The 26331-nt window shown below is 36.1% G+C and overlaps 1 protein-coding gene and 1 pseudogene across 2 annotated transcripts; both read left to right on the plus strand.

The window, feature by feature from the left end:
• Positions 1-6400: 6400 nt before the first annotated feature.
• On the plus strand, positions 6401-8840 carry LOC114412595 (glycine-rich RNA-binding protein RZ1A-like). Its single transcript, XM_028376551.1, has 4 exons — positions 6401-6659; positions 7569-7685; positions 7978-8515; positions 8605-8840. Exons 2-3 carry the CDS (start codon positions 7575-7577, stop codon positions 8491-8493), a joined length of 627 nt encoding a protein of 208 aa, XP_028232352.1. The 5' UTR covers positions 6401-6659; positions 7569-7574; the 3' UTR covers positions 8494-8515; positions 8605-8840.
• A 14317-nt stretch (positions 8841-23157) lies between these two features.
• On the plus strand, positions 23158-24446 carry LOC114412596 (annotated as a pseudogene). Its single transcript, XR_003666795.1, has 3 exons — positions 23158-23306; positions 23601-24138; positions 24228-24446. The product of XR_003666795.1 is annotated as a glycine-rich RNA-binding protein RZ1A-like (transcript).
• Positions 24447-26331: the final 1885 nt, after the last annotated feature.

The raw sequence follows: 26331 nt of genomic DNA on the forward strand, positions 1-26331 counted from the left end.
AATAAGATTGAATTTTCTCTTCTTTTCTGTTTTAATTAATTAATTTCCTTTATTGTTTGTTTTATCTTCTTATTTAATTTAATTTTAAACCAATTTATTTTACTGTTCTTTTCATCACCTTTTAAACCAATTTATTTGTTGCTTGAAAAATTACATATTCATCTACCTAAGTATAAACAAAGTCTATGTGGATTCGACACTCAGACTTTGGTTTTAACTTTACTACTTGTGATATTTTGGTGAACTTGTCAATAGTTCAACACTCATATACACTAAGTGAAAGAATGCAAACATTTTTGGAATTAGGTGATGGATACATCAGGCTCGTTCTTGATGAAATTGATATACAAAGTAATACATCTGGATTTGGTGGGCTCACAAAGATTAGTTTTGATGCAAAGTATTTGGCAATTGAAGACAATTTTCCTAGTATGGAGGTTGATGTTGAATAAACTCTCTACTAAAGACAACCTCCAAATTTATAATATTATTTTGGATCAAGAGGAAGGTAGCTGTGTTTTTTGTGATTGTTGATGAATCTATAGAACATTGCTTCTTTTCTTATGGGATGATAATGAACATTTAGAAAACTTGCTATGGATGGATACATGTGTTTATTGCCTTGCCTAATTCTCCTAAATTTCACTATTGGCAACATGTACAGTTTCTAAAATCTAATCATGAAGAGGAAAAATGGATGGTAGTTTGAGTGACAATTGTGTGAAACATATTGAATATGCAGAAAAAAAATGCATTTTTAGAGGAGGCTTCTTTGATGCACAAGCCTTAATTCAAAAAATCTCTTTAACAGCATAGGCATAGGCATGGTTGAGAGGGAAGAATGAAAAATATACACACTCCTTCAATCAATGGTCATTAGCAATTGGACAGTGCATATGACAAGAATTGTCTAGGACATATAATTAGAAACATAAAGGCTTGGGAATGGACTGGAAATGTATTGATTTTGTGTAAGAATGTGGGATATTCTCGGGTAGTAGTGGAATTAAGTGGTCATAGGCCTTGTGTTGGTTAGTAAATATTTTTTCTCCCTTACTGAGTAAATATATGAGCTAACTTATGGAGTGATCCTATGTCATCTGCTACTATTTTGTGTAAACCATTTAGTACCTCTGGTACCCTTTATAATATATATATTTTTTGTTTTGCCAATAAAAAAAACACTTTATTTTCCTTTATCCACGACACCATATAAACACACACCCTTGAACTTCTCCTACTTCTCTTCCTTCATAACCACCAAGCTACCAAAATTTCATCTTGCTTCCTTCACCAATTCATGACCATACTCCACTTTTCCTTCTCGGTCTCATTTCCCAATCAAAACATGCATGCAATTAGTTCCTTCTCCTGTCCTGAAGACTGAGACATTAGCAACTTAAGGGAAACAAGTTGAGCTCGTGAATGGAGCTTGAATTGCACTCGTGTTGCCTTCTCATAGTGTAATAAATCATGCTTTTAAGTTTCAAGTGATAAGGAGGAAGTTTGGGTTGAAGGGATGAGGGAAACTCATGGTTCCAATTGCTAAATTTCAGGACTGATTTTGACTTATCTTTGCATATTTCATATGAACATCCCTATTAGAATCAACCATTGCCCTTTACAATATTCTAGTTTTAGATGCCTTCTTTAAAACCTAATTGATCTAATAATTTTAGAAGCCCTTATAATATTTGATAAATATTTTGGTTCAACATGTCAAAGTTGTCTTGTGCAGGACAACTTTGTACTTGGCTTCTAGTTGTGACCAATTGAGGAAGGTGAAGATTGATCCATTGATTGTAATTACCCTCCTTGTGTTTCCTACACCTTGGAAGTTCTTAAACTAAGCTTTACCTAAGTTTCAATCCTTGTATGAGCTTAAGAAAAGTTCAATGTTTAGACTATAGCAAGATATAGTGCTAAAATTGGCTTGTGTATACACGTTGCCTTTAACATGACTATGTAATTTGTATAAAAGAGATATGGATCGGTCCTTTAATACATTTAAAGTTTAATATCTTAGCTACTAAACCTAATTGATCTTACCTCATTTAACTTTTTTTACAATCTATAACTATATTTATTAAGTTATGTAAAATGTAATTTCAGGCAATGACAACCTATATGTAGGTTGGATGTATGTGAGAATTTGATATATTTGATCATGAGTTTGAACTTGATGTTCATTATCTCTACTTTGTTAACATAAATGCGTGCCTAAGTGTAGCTTGTACAACCTATAAGTCCTACATACAATGTGCCATTTGAAATTTCTTGAGATTAACCATATAATCCTAAAAGTTATTTTTCTTTAAATGCATGTGAGATTTATCTATTCTTTATCCTAATACCTACTAAAAAATGTGCAGTACAATAGCAAGTACTAACAGATAGTGACAAAATTTCAAGTTTTATTTTAAATTTGAATTGATTGTTTAAGAAATCTTGTACCCATTTCCATGTCCAAGTTGATTTATAGTTTGAATCTTTGGTTTGAAAGTTGAAAAGTGATTAAATAAATTGTCTATCGAGTACTTTCGAATGAGACCACTTAATGTAGTCAACCCATATGTTTTCCCACTACATGAAAACATTGTACATGAATAACAATCGAGTTTTTTTTTATAGGTTATTACTTTATAATTTGAAATATAAGTTTACCATCATCACAAAATAAAATCCCATAATTTCATTGACTTTGAGTAAATAAAGTTCTATTTTCTAAATGTAAAATTTAAACTAACTAAGTTCTAATCTTGACAAATTAGGTCCTTATAAGTGATGTGACTTAATATCCTTACAAGAAAAATTTAGTGTTAATTTGGTAAATAAAAGTTGTGCAAGTAAAATCTAAATCAAACTCAAGGGAGATTATCAATGCAATTTTTCCAAAAATTCTAAAATTATCTTAAGATTTTTCATTAATGATTATGTATCATTGTCTTTGCAATCTTCACAATTTCACTAAAACACATGTTTAGTATATAGTGGGAAAAAAATCAATTTCTAATTTTTTTGTATGTGTATACGAAACATTTCATACTTAGGATATTTACCTATATAAAATGTTATATTTAGCTTACATTACTATTTATAGAATAAATTCTTACATTTATTTAGAAACATTTCTAGTGAAAGGTTTAAAAACTTGATAGAAAGTTAAAAAAGATATAATTAATTGTCTTTCATGAAGTTTAGTTGGAAGTAGTCTTAACTCCCATACTATATACATAGTGATAAATTTTTGTTAGATTCAATATTGGTTGAGTTCCTAGTTTTTATGAAAACAAACAAATAATTTATATGAACTCTTGAAAGAACGAAAATTAAGGGACTACTAAGTTTGCTTTAGTTGGACAACATAGTCTCATCATCTTAATAAGTATTTTAATTCAAAATGAGATATGAAAGAATCATTTGAAAATTTTAATTGAATTTCAACCATAGTTTGTTTGAAAATCTAGACAAGGTAAAGTTTGTAAGTCCATACTTGTCTAAGTGTTCTCAACATAAATAGGTATACATTAAATAAAGTTAGACGATGCTTTCTTTATGATTATCTCGTAATAATTTTTTTTTTCATTACACCAAATATAAGTCAAGAATGAAAAATTTTCATTACAAAAATAATTTTTTGTTTGGTATCTTCTCTAAATCCTTTTAAAATAACTTTTCTATGAGAAGACTTATGTTTAATGTTCAACTACATTAAATTTTATATACGATTAGAGTGTTCATAATCTTCACAAGTAAAAATTGTTTCCAACAGCTACAAAGATATTTTAAGGTTATAAATATGGAAAAAAGGAAATGTAAATGAAGTTAGGGATTTATTTAACTATTTTGAACAAACAAACATCCATTTCTTCAATTATTGCTTCATTTTTTGCATAATATTTTATTAAAGAGGCTTTTTTTTTTTTACATTATTGCTCATTGAATGTCTTGAGATGTATGAATTTTATTTTATTTTTCTTTTAGGAGCATTTTTTTACATGAAGAAATTTGTTAAGAAGTACTTGAGGATTTGAATTTAGAGAGTCTTAAGCATACTTGGAAAGTGAGATTAAACTTTTTCAAAGAAAAAAAATTGTCTTAGTGAATAGTCTTAAAATTAGTTAAGGACTAAACATAACCCTAAGTTTGTTGGATGTGTTATGATAATTCTATTATGTTCTTGATCTTTTTCCTCATCCTTCTAACTTAAGATTGAATTGTGAATTTCTTTAAATAAAGTTTATTTTCAAAAGTTTTTTGTTAAATTGTCTAAGTGTTCAAACAATTTTTTTTATGAATTATTTTAAAAGATATTTCTCTATTTTTTTAACATGGTGAAAATGGACATAAAAGGTTAAATTGAATTTTCTTCCTTTTTTAAATCCTTCTTTCAAAACAATTATAAAGAGATTATTAGAAAAATCAATCTTTTGAGTTCAAGATTTATTTTGTTTAGTAAACGAGAGAGGGAAGAGAATGAGATAAAACACAAGATATTTATACTATTTTATCTCACGAACCCAAGGCTACATCCTTTTTTTGATATATGACTAAATATTTTCACTATCAAATTAATCTCTTATAAAAATAAGAACATCTCACTCCTTAAGTATTATTGCACAAGTCTCTTCAGGTTGTTAAAACTAAAATATTTTTTCCCTCAATTTTCTTCAAACTTCACGCTCTAAAGATAAAACACAATGAAATTAGGATATGAGTGATATATACCTCACAAGGTTATAATAAATACTCAATGATAGTTAATGATTTTGAAGAATATTTTTTTAGCTGTACAATGAATGAGTGCTTTCCAAGAATGAAAGAATAATACAACACAGTTCAACACTTTTTAGTTCTTAATAACTGAGTATTTCTATTACTTCACATTTTTCCCAATCATTCAAGATGAAATTTAGGATTCTTTTAAAGATATACTAACATTGAAGCTATGCATCAAGCGCCACTTTTAATCTCTTGCACAAAAGTTATTTTGTAAATTGATTTGATAATTATCCTTTTATTTGTAGTTTTTTCAAGTGAACTTTTCATTCCAATCTTAACAAACAATTGTCTTGGTTAAAAATCTAACTTGTTATTTCCTTTTTTTGTATAAGATACAATCTTCAAAGAGCATTACTCTTTTGTTTATCTCATTCATTGATCTTTTGAGATGCTTATGGATTATATAAGACTTTTGATTTAAAGAAGATACTTTTGAGAATGTACAATATTCAAAGAAATGTTTGGTTTCACAGTCTCTTTGAACTGTTCTTGTAAGGTTAAAGGCATTATTGCACATCTAAGACACATTTAAGCTCATATATATATATATATATATATATATATATATATATATATATATATATATATATATATATATTCATCAAAATCTAAAACATCAATTGTCTCATCTATATATTTACTATAAAAAATGTATATAAGATAATTTTTAATTAATTAATAGTGTAAAAATCTTTACCAAAGTATAAAAATAAAACTCTTTTTAATGTGCTATTAAAAATGTAATGCAAAAAATAACAAAAAAATATACTAATTTTAATTATTTTTTTCTATTAAAGCATATCCATTTTAATGATTTGTTTTTCTATCATCTCTCTCATTTCTCTTAACTAAATAACACATTTATTTTATGTTCATTTACTATAAGTGATTTGACTCCTCTAAAAGTAACGATGTATACTTAAAAAATAGAGTGCATTTAAATCATTAATTTAAAAATTAATAGTTAAAAATTATGATAAAATTAACAGTTAATATTAGCCAATAAAAAAGTTATGATAAAACCATATATATATATATATAATTTGAAAATTAAATTAATAATTATTGTTATGTTTTATCAATTAGACTATACTCCCATCACTTTAAATGATTCAAATTGTACTATAAGACACTCATATAAATTTTACATAAACAGCTTCACTTCAAATCCATATTTTACTAGTACTGCATTAATCATCAGAGTTTTTCTTTACCTATATAATTTTTTTCTTTATTGAGAATAAAATAATTATTTTTATTAATGTGAGGATAGTTGAAAGTGTATTGCAATTAGTCTCTTTTTATTTATCTTTATTTTTACAATCTTTTTCAAATCAAACTTTGAACCAAAATATTTATTACGTCTAATATCATAATTTGTACCAAATGGATTTGAATAATCCATTTTGTACATTTAAAGTTTCATATCTTAGCCACTGAACCTAATTGATCTGACCTTATTTTTTTATTTTTACAATTTATAACAATAGCTTTATTAAGACATGTAAAATGTAATTTTGGGTAATGACAACCTATAGATTGGATGTATGTGAAAATTTGATATATTGATCTTGAGTTTTAAACCCGGTGTGCATAATCCCTACTTTGGTCGTGTAAGTGTAGCTTGTACAACCTATAAGTCCTTAGAGCATGTTTGAGTTTTGGTTACTTCTGCGGTGGTGCACGTTTAAAAAGCACTCCTCTTTATAATTATAAAATTGACACGTCATATTGCGGGGTGACCTAGAGAAGTGGCTAGTGCTGTGTATATGAAGTACTTGTGTTTCGCTACCTCTACTTTCTTCTCTTTTTGTTCGCTTCGGCTCCGTTAGGTTTTCCTTCCGCGTGTTTGCTCGGAACTACTCCTCCACTCATCGGTATTTTTCTCCCTTTCCTCTACCTGATGTCTATAATTCCACGTTTTCTTCCTCTTTAATATACTCAATTCATTTGTTCTTCACCATTTGCGCTGTTTCCGATTTATTTTTTTTTCTTTTTTAATTGCGATAATTCACTTAGCAACATCGATTAGAAGCTAGATATGGTCATGGGTTCAGTCAATTTCGTGTTTTGAAGTCATGGGGTTGTTGGCCTTGCCTGAATTCCGGACCAACCCGAAAATTTACAATTTTAATAAAGGGAGTATATGAATTTATCATTAATTTGACTTTAAATTTTTAATTTTTGTTATGTGTTGCTTAGTTTTTATGCTTCTAATCGTAGTAGGTGTGTCTGGTGTACCTTTTTTTTTTTGTTTTTGCCTGAGTTGTGTTCTATCGTTTGCTCCGAGGGTTAAAGATAAACTTTACTTGAAATTTTTTATGAAAAAACCTTATCTGAATTTTGCATCCCCAATTTTAAAAGAGGGTTAGTAATTGACTCTGAGTGATAAAGCCGTACCCTTAAAATATCTCATGGAAAAAAAATTCTGGCATCAATCTTTAATCTTTATCAATAATACATGAATACCCAAGATTGCTTTATGGGCCAAATATTTTATTATTTAGCTTCAAGGACACGGGCTTACATACTTTTATGCCATTGAAGTGTAGATGCTAATAATCAGGGAGTTGGATGACAGCTTTGTTTTCTTTGCTATTTTCTACTTTTAATCCTTATATTATGCTGTCTTTTGGTTCATAAAGAATCCCATTCCTTAATTTTTTGGAAGTTAATTGGTTTTATTAACAGCGGCTGGTTCTGCCACTTATTTGTTTGGATAGTGGGACTGCTTATCCTGCACAGTTAATTCAATGTTACGTGCTAATGCTTGCCTTCCTATGCAGTTTAAAATGTCTGACGTGGAAGAGTTTCGTTGCTTCATTGGTGGCCTTGCATGGTCAACGTCTGATAGAAAGTTAAAGGATACATTTGAAAAGTTTGGCAAGCTTATTGAGGCAAAGGTGATCAGTATCGTCTTATGACTATAATCATTGTAGTTCTTCTAGGTGAAGCTTATTGTTGCCAGGATTGTATTTCATGTTTGTGTGTAGAAGTTGGTTTATGCTGTACTTTTTGGCTTATATCTTCAATTTATCCCTTGTTTTTATTTTTGGACTAAAATTGTAATACCTGCTGAACTCGTTTATAGCCAAATCAAGTAGACAAAAAAAAATCTGTGCAATATGATTACGAATCTAAGCATTATTTTTTTGGAGATTGTTAATGTTCTCTTTCATCATATTTTTGAAACAGGTGGTTGTTGACAAGTTCTCTGGGCGTTCTCGTGGTTTTGGATTTGTCACATTTGATGACAAGAAAGCAATGGACGAGGCTATTGATGCTATGAATGGGATAGATTTAGACGGGCGAACTATTACTGTTGATAGAGCTCAGCCTCAACAAGGATCAACTAGAGATGATGGTGATCGTTACCGGGAGCGTGGTCGTGATCGTGATCGTAACCGAGATTATGGAGGTGGAGGTGGTCGAGGATCTAATGGTGGTGAATGCTTTAAGTGTGGAAAACCTGGTCATTTTGCTAGGGAATGCCCTGGTGAAGGGTCCAGGGGAGGAAGGTATGGTGGTAGGGAAAGTAGATATGGTGGAAGCAGTCGTGGTGGTTATGGACCGGATAGAAATGCAGATCGTTCTTCAGGGGGGCGCAGCAGGGATGGTGGTAGTCATGGGGATTCTGGAAGTGATCGATATTATCGTGATCGTTCAGGACCATATGAGCGGGAGCGACGGGGATCGGGAGGCTTTCGTTGATATAATATAGTCTTTCAATGAGGTATGTAGCATGTAATGATCTCGTGTCTCTGCTTTCTGCGGTTTGTATTTTATGGTTCTTACGAAGCTGTAATGTGATTTTTTTTTCAGATATGAAATTGAAGAGGTCGCTGTTAATGTTTCAACTTTCCTTTTCATTTGCACTTGACAATGCTCTTTGGACTTCTGGGATTGTTGTTTGGATGGATCATTGATACCAGTATTTTGATATGCAATACTCAACACATTATGCAAACTCTTTATGTTCCTAAATGCTGATCTTTTGGTCTAGTGAAATCTTATGCATGCTTGACTTGCGGTCAAATTCAATGTTGTGCTCTATGCTATCTATAATTTGCTGCTGGGTATCTTGTGAATTGTGACTTTCATGCGTGGGGAGTTGCATGTGACATATTTGCTGCTGGATTACCTGATTCAGTTTAAGACATATTGGAAAGTTTTGTTGGTGTTGGATGGGTGGGTTTTGGAAAGTCCAAGATGGAGGTCCAAATGTGGAGTTTTGCTTCTTCTCGTTGGGAGAAGGAAGTTTTAAAAGTAGAATGCCCATTTGGCTATCCCGTCTCAGGATCTTTGAGTAAAAAGTAGTCAAGCGGGTAAATTATTGAATATTCGTCTCGTATACCTACTTTCTTATTTGCTAGATATCTGCTCTGGCCTGCGCTTTATTAATGTTATTGACCTTTTGGCAGGATTCTTGGCTAAATGTGGTCTTTTTGGATTCATCATTGGGTTCTTTTGTTGCTAATTGGACATGCATGGTTTTAAAAACTTAAAAAATCTTTTCAGCTGCAAATGGCTACCTACAATTGCACTCAAATATGCATACCACTCTTGTTTTCTTCACGGGGCACTGATGGAAGGGGGTTCTATTTTCTATGATTGTGGCACATTGTTTGGGAGATCTTGATGCGTTGAGCAACTACGATCCATTGCTTTTTTTACATTGTTGCTCTTATGTGGTGGAAGATTGCTCTCATCGAACACTATACCTGCCTGCATGTAATGTTTTGTATGCTGAGATCCAGTTTGTCCTTACCATAGAGAGAGGAATAGTGAAACCTGAGTTTGGCCCCAAATTTGCATTCTCTTCAACCTCAAGGTTGGGCTCGCTAGTATCAGATATGAGATTGCCGCCTTACCTTAACCTTCTCACTAAGGTTATGAAAGGAAATTGGTTGTGTTTTACCCGTATAAATTTATAATTCGGCTATCATGGTCTGTGCTAAAATTTATTAATGTTTCTATATCTGTTGTCACCATGTTAAATGCCAAATTCTATTGAATTGTTTTCATTCACTTGTTCTGTTTTGCCATGTGGTATATTTGACCGATTTTCATAGTTATATTGATTTGGTGATTTCTATGATTAATTTTGTTATATGTTTTTAACCTTTTCTGGGTTATCGCATTGTGACGCATGGAATGATTTTAGACTATAGAGTGAACCGAATGTTTTATCTACGCATTCATCTTGCCTAAAAAAAGCTGGACATGGCCCTTAATCCGTAATATTTTTATCGTAAAATGTGTGCGGAATGGTTGATGTTACATGTGAAATTGTTTTCTCTGTGACTGTATGGCCATGTCCATGCCGAATTCTGTGTTGCGTTTAGTTTGCTTTCTTTGGACCAGGCCTGTCACCAAATAAAGGAAAACTACTTTAGGGTACACTATTTCGACGACAATCTATGTACTTTGAGGCCATTGCTAGCATGGACCACCTTCTTAAATGGTCTAAAATAGACCATGTTTAATAATCATTTGATTCATCTCATCCTTAGGGTCATACCATACATCCACTGCACATGATATTTTTCTTTTCCCAATCCCTCTAGCCCTCTGCAGTTTGCACTCAGCACTACACATGACAGCAATCCCTCCTAAACTCCACGACCACCTCCATGGCACCACCACCACCACTACAGAAAGAGACCGCTGCACCACCCCAACCTTTCTCCCTATTCACCTTCCTCTTCAATATCCACCATAACTACCACACCTTCCACCCAAACACCACCACCAGTTGCTACCTACTCTGACCACAACCAAACCAGCCTGCGTCTCCATCAAACCCAGCGTAGCACCACCACCACCACCAAGAATCGTTGCATCACCCAAACGGCCAAACCCACCTACCCCGTTCCCAAGCATAACCAATCCCCACCAAAATTGTGACTCCACCCAACCAAAACTCATGCCACCCACACCAAATGTAACAGCCGTAACTTTAATAACTAAATAAGAAAATAATAAATTAATAAATTAATACATAAATAAATAAGAAAAAATAAAATAAAAATTATTAGGTCATAAATTCTCACTATATAAGCCAAATGTTAACCTAGAGCAGCTTTTTGGGAAACACATTCTGTTCCTTTCTTCTTTTCTGACGCACAAGAACCCTAACAGAGCAATCAGAGGAGGAGCTCTAGAGAGCACCAGAGACGCCACCATTGCTAACAGAGAACATTTAAGCGACTACCTTGAGGTAAGGGATGAGTTACTCACGCTTGGGGATTAGAATGAACATGTGTAGGGATCCCTAGAGGATCAATTTTTGGGTTATTTTGGGGTGTTTATGAATTTAATTATGTTTTCATGTTTAATCACAGATTGAGTGTGTTTGATGAACCAATTGGTGTTCTGTTGCGAGTTTGTTGTAGAATTGATGTGTTCTGTTGCGAGTTTGTTGTAGAATTGATGTGTTCTGTTGCGAGTTTGTTGTAGGATTGATGTGTTTCTGTGTTAGATGTGTACCTTAGGAATTAGAATTCTTTATAATTAGCATAAAAATTGTGTGGTGGTGATTTTGTTTATACCATATATGTTGGCCTTTCAATCTTGTTCCTGTGCTAATGTACATTGTGTCCAGATAATTATTTTTACACCGCAGTGTATACGTGTACATATATATTGATACTGTTTTTTTTACAAACTTTATATTTTATTTTACGTGGGTGATTTCTTGTCATGAAATTCATAGGTGTAGGGATTGTTGGATAATTGAATTGGCTAAAATCATTTAAAGAAATTAACTAAAGTTGTATTCACATTATAATTAGGCATTTTCTTGATGTTGGCAACTTAGTTGAAATATATTTAAAATATAGGTATACACGTTGTTCATAGAAATCAATATGAGTATATATTTTATTGTTATATATAATTTGTATTTACTTAATAATATATTTGATATTATTGTGATTACTTTATATTAATATATATTTAATACTTTTTATATGTTATATATAATATGTACGTTACGTTTACGTTAATATATATTTTGTTATATATTTTGAATATAATATACTTATATATATTTTACGTGTATTTTATAGTTACTTGTTTATAAGCCTTGAAGTTAAATATTATATGTTATTAATATTATGATACATTGTTATCTAATTGTTGAGTATATTTTGTAATTAGTTAGAGTGTGAAATGTTAAACTGTAGACATGAAACATGGTTGTGAATGAGTGTGTGATTGATATTTGTAGTGATATTACTTGTCATGTGAGTTATGAGTTATACAGTAACCCGACCAGTGTGTACCTTGAGAGAACTTTTATGCGCAGTGTTAAAGAAAATTGTAGGATTCCTAGTTAGGATCCTGAAGGGTTAAACTATAGCGCAATTTGTTAAATATGTTTGAAATATAAGAGTAAGGTCGTGGGTATTATATAACTCATAAACAGTGTCTGCGTGCAAATAAAAAAAAATATTTTAGGGGTTGGACCTGAATCAGGAAGGTGAGGCCCAAACGGAATCTTCGGAGTCTAGGCCTTGGGGGTAAAGATACTCGGTTTGAGTGCTCCTTTAAGCCCATGTTGATCCCATGTGGTTGGGGCATTCTCGCAAAACAGAGTAACCCTGACTGGTCACCTTATGATGTTACTTAGTGAGAGTGAGCGAGTATACCCATTGTGTGGTGTGCTTTGTCATGTACTCCTAAGCGCCCCAGTGTTGTTTTTCACTGACATGGTACCACATTGCATATAGGCTTGAGTCTTAGTATAATTGTTGCATAACGCTTGTGTTTGAATTTCATTGAGTTAACAATTGTGGTTGATGTTATTTTATGGAGTGTGTAAACTTGAATGGGTGTGAATAATGTGTGCGATTTTGTGCAGTAATGTTATTTATATAAATTCAGCTTTAAGTATTATATGTTTCACATGCTCTAATGTTTTATTATATACGAATGTGATAACTCACTCCCGGTGTGTGTTTGCGTTTGGGCTGATTGCCACTTTGTTTCAGGTGAGCCTTCATATGATGAGTCACATGCTAGAGATGGAGAGACTTAGTCTGTGATAGGGATTATGATTTACTGAATGATATAATTGTGTTATACTTTTCTACTTTAGATTTTTTTATTATTATTTATTTAGAGTGGACGGCCTTGTTTTGAGCCGGGATAATCTTATCTTTTATTAAAAAAAGTAATATTCTATTATGTTTTCACTAAGTGGATGTGAACCTTTATCCTTTTGAATTGATTAAATTAAATGTGTTTAAAAAGAAAAATTATTAATTAATTTTGCATGTTTTTTTTTTCCTTCTTTTATTATTATGTGTTTATAATCTTTTAATTAAATTTTGTATGATTTATTTAATTAGTTAGTTATAATTGTAAGGGTAGAGGGTGTCACATTTAGTGGTATCAGAGCAGGTCGAACCTTTCGGCCATGTGTGTTATGAGCTTTCTGTGTTTCCTTGTGTACTCTGATGTGTTGTGTTTGTTTTGTTTGATTAGAGGTGTACTCTATTGTTTTGGTATATTTTTATTTTTTATTTTTTCTTCAAAGTTTTGTTTCTTGCGTGACATAGGAAGTAATGGCTGCGAGAAATGAGCGAGAACGACTTCTTACCGAGGCCTTGAACAACTTGGCGCAAGTTATGGCCAATCAGGGAGGCGGTGGAGGAGCAACTATGTACCATGGGTTAGATCGCTTTCAGAGGAACAACCCACCTACTTTCAAAGGGGGTTATGATCCTGAGGGTGCTGAGGCTTGGCTGAGGGAGATTGAGAAGATCTTCCGAGTGATGGAGTGTTAGGACCATCAGAAGGTGTTGTTTGCTACTCACATGCTAGCAGATGAGGCGGAGTACTGGTGGGAGAACACTCGCCCACGTTTAGAGGGAGCAGGTGGTGTTGTTGTCCAATGGGAGACTTTCAGACAAACTTTTCTGGAGAAGTATTTTCCAGAGGATGTGAAGAATAGGAAGGAGATGGAGTTTCTCGAGCTGAAACAGGAAAGTATGACGGTGGCAGAGTATGCGGCGAGGTTTGAGAACCTTGTAAGGTATTTTCCTCATTATCAGGGGGAAGCTGGGGAGAGGTCCAAATGCGTGAAATTTGTCAATGGCCTTCGACCAGAAGTAAAAATGATGGTAAATTATCATGGTATTCATGACTTTGCACAGTTGACCAACATGTGTAGAATCTTTGATGAAGATCAGCGGGAGAAGACTGCTTTTTACAGGAATGCCAATGCTAGTCATGGGAAAGATAAGAAGCCTGTGACTCACAATCGTGCTAAGCCATATTCTGCCCCTCCCGGGAAATATGGAAACCATTCTGGAGGACAGAGGACTAGTGGAGGACTTCAACCAGTTGGTGGGAGTTCTCAGGCAATTAACAGGGTGTCTCAGTCTGCGGGTAGAAGTAGTGGTGGTAGTGGTGCTCCTGCTATTGTTACTACACCACTCAGGTGTGGGAAGTGTGGTCGGCTTGGGCATATTGCACGTGAGTGCACAGATAGAGAGGTGACTTGTTTTAACTGCCAAGGTAAGGGCCACCTCAGTACCAGTTGCCCATATCCGAGGAGGGAGAAGAGGAGTGGAAGTCTGAATAATCAGAGTGGACGACCAAGGACCACAAGGAGAGTGTTTGCTCTTAGTGGTGCTGATGCCGCACAGTCTGATGAACTCATCCAAGGTATGTGTTTCATAAGTCAAGTTCCCTTGGTTGTATTGTATGATTCAGGTGCGACCCATTCATTTATTTCTCGTGTCTGTGTTGAAAAACTTGCCTTGCCTGTGTCTTCCTGAAATTTGACTTGATTGTGAATACACCTACTAGTGGGTCTGTTTTAACTTCTGATGTGTGTTTGCAATGTCCTGTCTTAATTTCTGATAGACAATTTCTTATTGACTTAGTTGTTCTACCTTTGAGTCAGATTGATGTTATTCTTGGTATGGACTGGTTATCTTCCAATCATGTCTTATTAAATTGTTTTCAGAAATCTGTTGTCTTTCCTGAGTCTGGTGTGAGTGAAGGTGATATGTTTTTGTCTGCTAACCAAGTTGAGGCATCTTTAAGGGAGGATGCACAGGTATACATGATCTTAGCTAGTATGAGTGTTGAGACCAAAACCCCTGTTAGTGATATACCATTGGTGAGAGAGTTTCCAGAGGTGTTTGAGGAGGTGTCAGGATTACCACCTGAGAGAGAGGTCGAGTTCTCGATAGACCTAGTGCCCGGTACTGGACCCATATCCATAGCACCTTATAGGATGTCCCTGTGGAGTTGGGCGAGCTTAAGAAACAGTTAGAGGAACTTTTAGAGAAACAATTTGTGAGGCCTAGTGTGTCACCCTAGGGAGCACCGGTGTTGTTAGTTAAGAAGAAGGATGGGACCATGAGGCTATGTGTAGATTATCGTGAGTTGAATAAGGTAACCATTAAGAATAGGTACCCTTTGCTAGGATAGATGATTTGATGGACCAATTAGTAGGGGCTTTGTGTGTTCAGTAAGATAGATCTTAGGTCAGGTTACCACCAGATTAGAGTGAAACCTGAAGATGTTCCGAAGACTGCCTTTAGGACCCGTTACGGTCATTATGAGTACTTGGTTATGCCTTTTGGTGTGACCAACGCCCCTGGTGTGTTCATGGACTATATGAATAGGATATTTCACCCCTACTAGATAGTTTTGTAGTGGTCTTCATAGATGATATCTTAGTGTATTCTAAGAGAGAGAGGAACATGAGGAGCATTTGAGAGTTTGTGTTGCAAACCTTAAAGACAATAGACTGTATGCTAAGTTGTCCAAGTGTGATTTTTGGCTAGAGGAGGTGAGCTTCTTAGGGCACGTTATATCTAAGGGAGGGATAGCGGTAGATCCTTCCAAGGTAGAGGCAGTGATGAGTTGGGAGAGTCCTAAGTCAGTGTTTGAGATTAGGAGCTTTCTTGGCTTAGCAGGATACTACCGTAGATTCATAGAGGGTTTTTCTAAGCTAGCCTTACCTTTGACTAAGCTTACTCGTAAAGGTCAAGTTTTTGTGTGGAATGCCCAATGTGAGAGTAGTTTCCGTACCCTTAAGGAAAGGTTGACCACTGCACCAGTCTTAGTGTTACCTAATCCGAGTGAATCTTTTGTGGTGTATTGTGATGCGTCCAAGATGGGTTTGGGTGGAGTGCTTATGCAACGGGGACAGGTAGTGGCCTATGCTTCTCGACAGCTTAAGATACATGAAAGGAATTATCCCACACACGATCTTGAGTTAGCGGCCGTAGTTTTTGCTCTTAAGCTTTGGAGGCATTACCTTTATGGATCTAAATTTGAGGTGTTTAGTGACCATAAGAGCCTTAGATATTTGTTTGATCAAAAAGAGCTTAACATGAGGCAGAGGAGATGGTTAGAGTTCCTTAAGGATTACGATTTTGAGCTTAGCTACCATCCAGGTAAAGCCAATGTAGTAGCTGATGCCTTAAGTAGAAAATCCCTTCAAATGTCTGCTTTGATGGTTAGAGAGTTGGACCTCTTTAGAGCAGTTTAGAGACATGAGTTTGGCATGTGACATCACTTCTAGTAGCATTAAGTTGGGTATGTTGAGAGTCACCAGCGAACTCTTGAGCGAGATCCGTGAGGGTCAGAAGTTTGACCCATTCTTGTCAGCCCAGTTAGAGTCCATAGTCGCAGGGAGAGAGAGTAGTTTTAGAGTGGGAAGTGATGGAGTCTTGAGGTTTCAGGATAGGGTGTGCGTTCCTAGTGTACCCAAGCTTAGAAGAACGATTTTGGAAGAGGGCCATAGATGTAGTTTGAGTATCCACCCGGGAGCGACTAAGATGTACCAGGACCTTAGGCGATGTTTTGGTGGCCGGGTCTGAAGAAAGAAGTTAATGAGTTTGTCCTTTGCATGCCTAGTGTGTCAGAAAGCTAAGATAGAACACCAGAAGCCTTCAGGGAAGTTGCAACCATTAGAGATACCTGAGTGGAAGTGGGATAGCATCTCCATGGATTTCGTAGTGGGGTTACCTAGGACCCCCAAAGGTTTAGATTCCATTTGGGTTATTGTAGACAGGTTGACCAAATCTGCTCACTTCATTCCAATTAACATCAGATATTCTTTAGAGAGGTTGACTAGCTTGTACGCCAGTGAGATAGTTAGACTACACGGTGTTCCTTCTAGCATAGTCTCTGATAGAGATCCCAGATTTACCTCTAGATTTTGGGAGAGTCTTCATAAAGCCTTGGGGACCAAGCTTAGGTTGAGTTCTGCTTACCACCCACAGACTGACGGTCAAACCGAGCGCACCATCCAATCCTTAGAGGACCTCTTGAGAGCCTGTGTGTTAGAGCAGAGGGGTAGTTGGGATAGTTTCTTACCCTTGATAAGAGTTTACATACAACAATAGTTTTCACTCTAGTATAGGTATGGCGCCTTACGAGGCATTGTATGGTAGAAGATGTAGGACACCTTTATGTTGGGTAGATTCCAGTGAAAGCATTGCCTTAGGACCTGAGGTAGTTCAGCAGACCACAGAAAAGGTCAAGTTGATCCAAGAAAGGATGAGAGCAGCCCAAAGTAGGCAGAAGAGCTATTATGATAAGAGAAGAAAGGATCTTGAATTTGTTGTAGGTGATCATGTATTTCTGAGAGTCACTCCGTGGACTGGGGTTGGTAGGGCGTTGAAGTCCCGTAAGCTCACACCTAGATTCATTGGTCCTTTGAAATCCTAAAGCGTGTCGGCCCAGTTGCGTATCAGGTGGCTTTGCCACCATCTCTCTCAAATCTCCACAGTGTCTTCCATATCTCTCAGCTCAGAAAATATGTCCATGATCTATTGAATTGTTTCATTCACTTGTTCTGTTTTGCCATGTGGTTATATTTGACCGATTTCATAGTTATATTGATTGTGCATTTCTATGATTATATTTTTGTTATATGTTTTTAACCTTTTTCTGGGTTATCGCATTGTGACGCATGGAATGATTTTAGACTATAGAGTGAACCGAATGTTTTATCTACTGCATTCATCTTGCCTAAAAAAAGCTGGACATGGCCCTTAATCCGTAATATTTTTATTCGTAAATGTGTTGCGGAATGGTTGATGTTACATGTGAAATTTGTTTTCTCTGTGACTGTAGCCATGTCCATGCCGAAATTCTGTGTTTGCGTTTAGTTTGCTTTCTTTGGACCAGGCCTGTCACCAAATAAAGGAAACTACTTTAGGTACATCTATTTGCGAACGACAATCATTGTACTTTGAGGCCATTGCTAGCATGGACCACCTTCTTAAATGGTCTAAAATAGACCATGTTTAATAATCATTTGATTCATCTCATCCTTAGGGTCATACCATACATTCCACTGCACATGATATTTTTCTTTTCCCAATCCCTCTAGCCCCTGCAGTTTGCACTCAGCACTACAACATGACAGCAATCCTCCTAACTCCACGACCACTCCGATGGCACCACACCACCACTACAGAAAGAGACCGCTGCACCACCCCAACCTTTTCCCTATTCACCTTCCTCTTCAATATCCACCATAACTACCACACCTTCCACCCAAACACCACCACCAGTTCTAACCCTACCTGACACAACCAAACCAGCCTGCGTCTCCATCAAACCCAGCGTAGCACCACCACACCTACCAAGAAATCGTTTGCATCACCCAAACGGCCAAACCCACCTTACCCCGTTCCAAGCATAACCAATCCCCACAAAAATTGTGACTCCACCCGAACCAAAACTCATGCCACCTCACACCCAAATGTAACAGCCGTAACTTTAATAACTAAATAAGAAAATAATAAATTAATAAATTAATACATAATAAATAAGAAAAAATAAAATAAAAATTATAGGTCATAAATTCTCACTATATAAGCCAAATGTTAACCTAGAGCAGCTTTTTGGGAAACACCATTCTGTTCCTTTCTTCTTTTCTGACGCACAAGAACCCTAACAGAGCAATCAGAGGAGGAGCTCTAGAGAGCACCAGAGACGCCACCATTGCTAAACAGAGAACATTTAAGCGACTACCTTGAGGTAAGGGATGAGTTACTCACGCTTGGGGATTAGAATGAACATGTGTAGGGATCCCTAGAGGATCAATTTTTGGGTTATTTTGGGGTGTTATGAATTTAATTATGTTTTCATGTTTATCACAGATTGAGTGTGTTTGATGAACAATTGGTGTTCTGTTGCGAGTTTGTTGTAGAATTGATTGTTCTGTTGCGAGTTTGTTGTAGAATTGATGTGTTCTGTTGCGAGTTTGTTGTAGGATTGATGTGTTTCTGTGTTAGATTGTGTACCTTAGGAATTAGAATTCTTTATAATTAGCATAAAAATTGTGTGGTGGTGATTGTTGTTTATACCATATATGTTGGCCTTTCAATCTTGTTCCTGTGCTAATGTACATTGTGTCCAGATAATTATTTTTTACACCGCAGTGTATACGTGTACATATATATTGATACTGTTTTTTTTACAAACTTTATATTTTATTTTACGTGGGTGATTTCTTGTCATTGAAATTCATAGGTGTAAGGGATTGTTGGATAATTGAATTGGCTAAAATCATTTAAAGAAATTAACTAAAGTTGTATTCACATTATAATTAGGCATTTTCTTGATGTTGGCAACTTAGTTGAAATATATTTAAAATATAGTAATACACGTTGTTCATAGAAATCAATATGAGTATATATTTTATTGTTATATATAATTTGTATTTACTTAATAATATATTTGATATTATTGTGATTACTTTAATTAATATATATTTAATACTTTTTATATGTTATATATAATATGTACGTACGTTTACGTTAATATATATTTTGTTATATATTTTTGAATATAATATACTTATATATATTTTACGTGTATTTTATAGTTACTTGTTTATAAGCCTTGAAGTTAAATATTATATGTTTATTTAATATTATGATACATTGTTATCTAATTGTTGAAGTATATTTTGTAATTAAGTTAGAGTGTGAAATGTTAAACTGTAGACATGAAACATGGTTTGTGAATGAGTGTGTGATTGATATTTGTAGTGATATTACTTGTCATGGTGAGTTATGAGTTATACAGTACCCGACCAGTGTGTACCTTGAGAGAACTTTTATGCGCAGTGTTAAAGAAAATTGTAGGATTCCTAGTTAGGATCCTGAAGGGTTAACTATAGCGCAATTTGTTAAATATGTTTGAAATATAAGAGTAAAGGTCGTGGGTATTATATAACTCATAAACAGTGTCTGCGTGCAAATAAAAAAAAATATTTTAGGGGTTGGACCCTGAATCAGGAAGGTGAGGCCCAACGGAATCTTCGGAGTCTAGGCCTTGGGGGTAAAGAATACTCGGTTTTTGAGTGCTCCTTTAAGCCCATGTTGATCCCATGTGGTTGGGGCATTCTCGCAAAACAGAGTAAGCCCTGACTGGTCACCTTATGATGTTACTTAGTGAGAGTGAGCGAGTATACCCATTGTGTGGTGTGCTTTGTCATGTACTCCTAAGCGCCCCAGTGTTGTTTTTCACTGACATGGTACCACATTGCATATAGGCTTGAGTCTTAGTATAATTGTTGCATAACGCTTGTGTTTGAATTTCATTGAGTTAACAATTGTGGTTGATGTTATTTTATGGAGTGTGTAAACTTGAATGGGTGTGAATAATGTGTGCGATTTTGTGCAGTAATGTTATTTATATAAATTCAGCTTTAAAGTTTTAAATATGTTTCACATGCTCTAATGTTTTATTATATACGAATGTGATAACTCACTCCCGGTGTGTGTTTGCGTTTGGGCTGATTGCCACTTTGTTTCAGGTGAGCCTTCATATGATGAGTTCACATGCTAGAGATGGAGAGACTTAGTCTGTGATAGGGATTATGATTTACTGAATGATATTATATTGTGTTATACTTTTCTACTTTAGATTTTTTTATTATATATTTATTTAGAGTGGACGGCCTTGTTTTGAAGCCGGGATAATCTTATCTTTTATTAAAAAAAGTAATATTCTATTATGTTTTCACTAAGTGGATGTGAACCTTTATCCTTTTGAATTGATTAAATTAAATGTGTTTTAAAAAGAAAAATTATTATATTAATTTTGCATGTTTTTTTTTCCTTCTTTTATTATTATGTGTTTATAATCTTTTAATTAAATTTTGTATGATTTTATTTAATTAGTTAGTTATAATTGTAAGGGTAGAGGGTGTCACATTTAGTGGTATCAGAGCAGGTCGAACCTTTCGGCCAATGTGTGTTATGAGCTTTCTGTGTTTTCCTTGTGTACTCTGATGTGTTTGTGTTTGTTTTGTTTGATTAGAGGTGTACTCTATTGTTTTGTATATTTTTATTTTTTATTTTTTCTTCAAAGTTTTTGTTTCTTGCGTGACATAGGAAGTAATGGCTGCGAGAAATGAGCGAGAACGACTTCTTACCGAGGCCTTGAACAACTTGGCGCAAGTTATGGCCATACAGGGAGCGGTGGAGGAGCAACTATGTACCATGGGTTAGATCGCTTTTTCAGAGGAACAACCCACCTACTTTCAAAGGGGGTTATGATCCTGAGGGTGCTGAGGCTTGGCTGAGGGAGATTGAGAAGATCTTCCGAGTGATGGAGTGTTAGGACCATCAGAAGGGTTTGTTTGCTACTGCACATGCTAGCAGATGAGGCGGAGTAACTGGTGGGAGAACACTCGCCCACGTTTAGAGGAGCAGGTGGTGTTGTTGTCCAATGGGAGACTTTCAGACAAACTTTTTCTGGAGAAGTATTTTCCAGAGGATGGTGAAGAATAGGAAGGAGAATGGAGTTTCTCGAGCTGAAACAGGAAAGTATGACGTGGCAGAGTATGCGGCGAGGTTTGAGAACCTTGTAAGGTATTTTCCTCATTATCAGGGGGAAGCTGGGGAGAGGTCCAAATGCGTGAAATTTGTCAATGGCCTTCGACCAGAAGTAAAAATGATGGTAAATTATCATGGTATTCATGACTTTGCACAGTTGACCAACATGTGTAGAATCTTTGATGAAGATCAGCGGAGAAGACTTGCTTTTTACAGGAATGCAATGCTAGTCATGGAAAGATAAGAAGCCTGTGACTCACAATCGTGCTAAGCATATTCTGCCCCTCCCGGGAAATATGGAACCATTCTGGAGGACAGAGGACTAGTGGAGGACTTCAACCAGTTGGTGGGAGTTCTCAGGCAATTACAGGGTGTCTCAGTCTGCGGGTAGAAGTAGTGGTGGTAGTGGTGCTCCTGCTATTGTTACTAACACCACTCAGGTGTGGGAAGTGTGGTCGGCTTGGGCATATTGCACGTGAGTGCACAGATAGAGAGGGACTTGTTTTAACTGCCAAGGTAAGGGCCACCTCAGTACAGTTGCCCATTCCGAGGAGGAGATGAGGAGTGGAAGTCTGAATAATCAGAGTGGACGACAAGGACCACAAGGAGAGTGTTTGCTCTTAGTGGTGCTGATGCCGCACAGTCTGATGAACTCATCCAAGGTATGTGTTTATAAGTCAAGTTCCTTGTTGTATTGTATGATTCAGGTGCGACCCATTCATTTATTTCTCGTGTCTGTGTTGAAAAACTTGCCTTGCCTGTGTCTTCCTTGAAATTTGACTTGAATTGTGAATACAACCTACTAGTGGGTCTGTTTTAACTTCTGATGTGTGTTTGCAATGTCCTGTCTTAATTTCTGATAGACAATTTCTTATTGACTTAGTTGTTCTACCTTTGAGTCAGATTGATGTTATTCTTGGTATGGACTGGTTATCTTTCCAATCAATGTCTTATTAAATTGTTTTCAAAATCTGTTGTCTTTCCTGAGTCTGGTGTGAGTGAAGGTGATATGTTTTTGTCTGCTAACCAAGTTGAGGCATCTTTAAGGGAGGATTGCACAGGTATACATGATCTTAGCTAGTATGAGTGTTGAGACCAAACCCCTGTTAGTGATATACCATTGGTGAGAGAGTTTCCAGAGGTGTTTGAGGAGGTGTCAGGATTACCACCTGAGAGAGAGGTCGAGTTCTCGCATAGACTAGTGCCCGGTACTGGACCCATATCCATAGCACCTTATAGGATGTTCCCCTGTGGAGTTGGGCGAGCTTAAGAAACAGTTAGAGGAACTTTTAGGAGCTTCAAGGACACGGGCTTACATACTTTATGCCATTGAAGTGTAGATGCTAATAATCAGGGGAGTTGGATGACAGCTTTGTTTTCTTTGCTATTTTCTACTTTTAATCCTTATATTATGCTGTCTTTTGGTTCATAAAGAATCCCATTCCTTAATTTTTTGGAAGTTAATTGGTTTTATTAACAGCGGCTGGTTCTGCCACTTATTTGTTTGGATAGTGGGACTGCTTATCCTGCACAGTTAATTCAATGTTACGTGCTAATGCTTGCCTTCCTATGCAGTTTAAAATGTCTGACGTGGAAGAGTTTCGTTGCTTCATTGGTGGCCTTGCATGGTCAACGTCTGATAGAAAGTTAAAGGATACATTTGAAAAGTTTGGCAAGCTTATTGAGGCAAAGGTGATCAGTATCGTCTTATGACTATAATCATTGTAGTTCTTCTAGGTGAAGCTTATTGTTGCCAGGATTGTATTTCATGTTTGTGTGTAGAAGTTGGTTTATGCTGTACTTTTTGGCTTATATCTTCAATTTATCCCTTGTTTTTATTTTTGGACTAAAATTGTAATACCTGCTGAACTCGTTTTATAGCCAAATCAAGTAGACAAAAAAAAATCTGTGCAATATGATTACGAATCTAAGCATTATTTTTTTTGGAGATTGTTAATGTTCTCTTTCATCATATTTTTGAAACAGGTGGTTGTTGACAAGTTCTCTGGGCGTTCTCGTGGTTTTGGATTTGTCACATTTGATGACAAGAAAGCAATGGACGAGGCTATTGATGCTATGAATGGGATAGATTTAGACGGGCGAACTATTACTGTTGATAGAGCTCAGCCTCAACAGGATCAACTAGAGATGATGGTGATCGTTACCGGGAGCGTGGTCGTGATCGTGATCGTAACCGAGATTATGGAGGTGGAGGTGGTCGAGGATCTAATGGTGGTGAATGCTTTAAGTGTGGAAAACCTGGTCATTTTGCTAGGGAATGCCCTGGTGAAGGGTCCAGGGGAGGAAGGTATGGTGGGTAGGGAAAGTAGATATGGGTGGAAGCAGTCGTGGTGGTTATGGACCGGATAGAAATGCAGATCGTTCTTCAGGGGGCGCAGCAGGGATGGTGGTAGTCATGGGGATTCTGGAAGTGATCGATATTATCGTGATCGTTCAGGACCATATGAGCGGGAGCGACGGGGATCGGGAGGCTTTCGTTGATATAATATAGTCTTTCAATGAGGTATGTAGCATGTAATGATCTCGTGTCTCTGCTTTCTGCGGTTTGTATTTTATGGTTCTTACGAAGCTGTAATGTGATTTTTTTTTCAGATATGAAATTGAAGAGGTCGCTGTTAATGTTTCAACTTTCCTTTTCATTTGCACTTGACAATGCTCTTTGGACTTCTGGGATTGTTGTTTGGATGGATCATTGATACCAGTATTTTGATATGCAATACTCAACACATTATGCAAACTCTTTATGTTCCTAAATGCTGATCTTTTGGTCTAGTGAAATCTTATGCATGCTTGACTTGCGGTCAAATTCAATGTTGTGCTCTATGCTATCTATAATTTGCTGCTGGGTATCTTGTGAATTGTGACTTTCATGCGTGGGGAGTTGCATGTGACATATTTGCTGCTGGATTACCTGATTCAGTTTAAGACATATTGGAAAGTTTTGTTGGTGTTGGATGGGTGGGTTTTGGAAAGTCCAAGATGGAGGTCCAAATGTGGAGTTTTGCTTCTTCTCGTTGGGAGAAGGAAGTTTTAAAAGTAGAATGCCCATTTGGCTATCCCGTCTCAGGATCTTTGAGTAAAAAGTAGTCAAGCGGGTAAATTATTGAATATTCGTCTCGTATACCTACTTTCTTATTTGCTAGATATCTGCTCTGGCCTGCGCTTTATTAATGTTATTGACCTTTTGGCAGGATTCTTGGCTAAATGTGGTCTTTTTGGATTCATCATTGGGTTCTTTTGTTGCTAATTGGACATGCATGGTTTTAAAAACTTAAAAAATCTTTTCAGCTGCAAATGGCTACCTACAATTGCACTCAAATATGCATACCACTCTTGTTTTCTTCACGGGGCACTGATGGAAGGGGGTTCTATTTTCTATGATTGTGGCACATTGTTTGGGAGATCTTGATGCGTTGAGCAACTACGATCCATTGCTTTTTTTACATTGTTGCTCTTATGTGGTGGAAGATTGCTCTCATCGAACACTATACCTGCCTGCATGTAATGTTTTGTATGCTGAGATCCAGTTTGTCCTTACCATAGAGAGAGGAATAGTGAAACCTGAGTTTGGCCCCAAATTTGCATTCTCTTCAACCTCAAGGTTGGGCTCGCTAGTATCAGATATGAGATTGCCGCCTTACCTTAACCTTCTCACTAAGGTTATGAAAGGAAATTGGTTGTGTTTTACCCGTATAAATTTATAATTCGGCTATCATGGTCTGTGCTAAAATTTATTAATGTTTCTATATCTGTTGTCACCATGTTAAATGCCAAATTCTATTGAATTGTTTTCATTCACTTGTTCTGTTTTGCCATGTGGTATATTTGACCGATTTTCATAGTTATATTGATTTGGTGATTTCTATGATTAATTTTGTTATATGTTTTTAACCTTTTCTGGGTTATCGCATTGTGACGCATGGAATGATTTTAGACTATAGAGTGAACCGAATGTTTTATCTACGCATTCATCTTGCCTAAAAAAAGCTGGACATGGCCCTTAATCCGTAATATTTTTATCGTAAAATGTGTGCGGAATGGTTGATGTTACATGTGAAATTGTTTTCTCTGTGACTGTATGGCCATGTCCATGCCGAATTCTGTGTTGCGTTTAGTTTGCTTTCTTTGGACCAGGCCTGTCACCAAATAAAGGAAAACTACTTTAGGGTACACTATTTCGACGACAATCTATGTACTTTGAGGCCATTGCTAGCATGGACCACCTTCTTAAATGGTCTAAAATAGACCATGTTTAATAATCATTTGATTCATCTCATCCTTAGGGTCATACCATACATCCACTGCACATGATATTTTTCTTTTCCCAATCCCTCTAGCCCTCTGCAGTTTGCACTCAGCACTACACATGACAGCAATCCCTCCTAAACTCCACGACCACCTCCATGGCACCACCACCACCACTACAGAAAGAGACCGCTGCACCACCCCAACCTTTCTCCCTATTCACCTTCCTCTTCAATATCCACCATAACTACCACACCTTCCACCCAAACACCACCACCAGTTGCTACCTACTCTGACCACAACCAAACCAGCCTGCGTCTCCATCAAACCCAGCGTAGCACCACCACCACCACCAAGAATCGTTGCATCACCCAAACGGCCAAACCCACCTACCCCGTTCCCAAGCATAACCAATCCCCACCAAAATTGTGACTCCACCCAACCAAAACTC

Source organism: Glycine soja, chromosome 5 (genome assembly GCF_004193775.1).
Source record: "Glycine soja cultivar W05 chromosome 5, ASM419377v2, whole genome shotgun sequence".
Classification (NCBI taxonomy): domain Eukaryota; kingdom Viridiplantae; phylum Streptophyta; class Magnoliopsida; order Fabales; family Fabaceae; genus Glycine; species Glycine soja.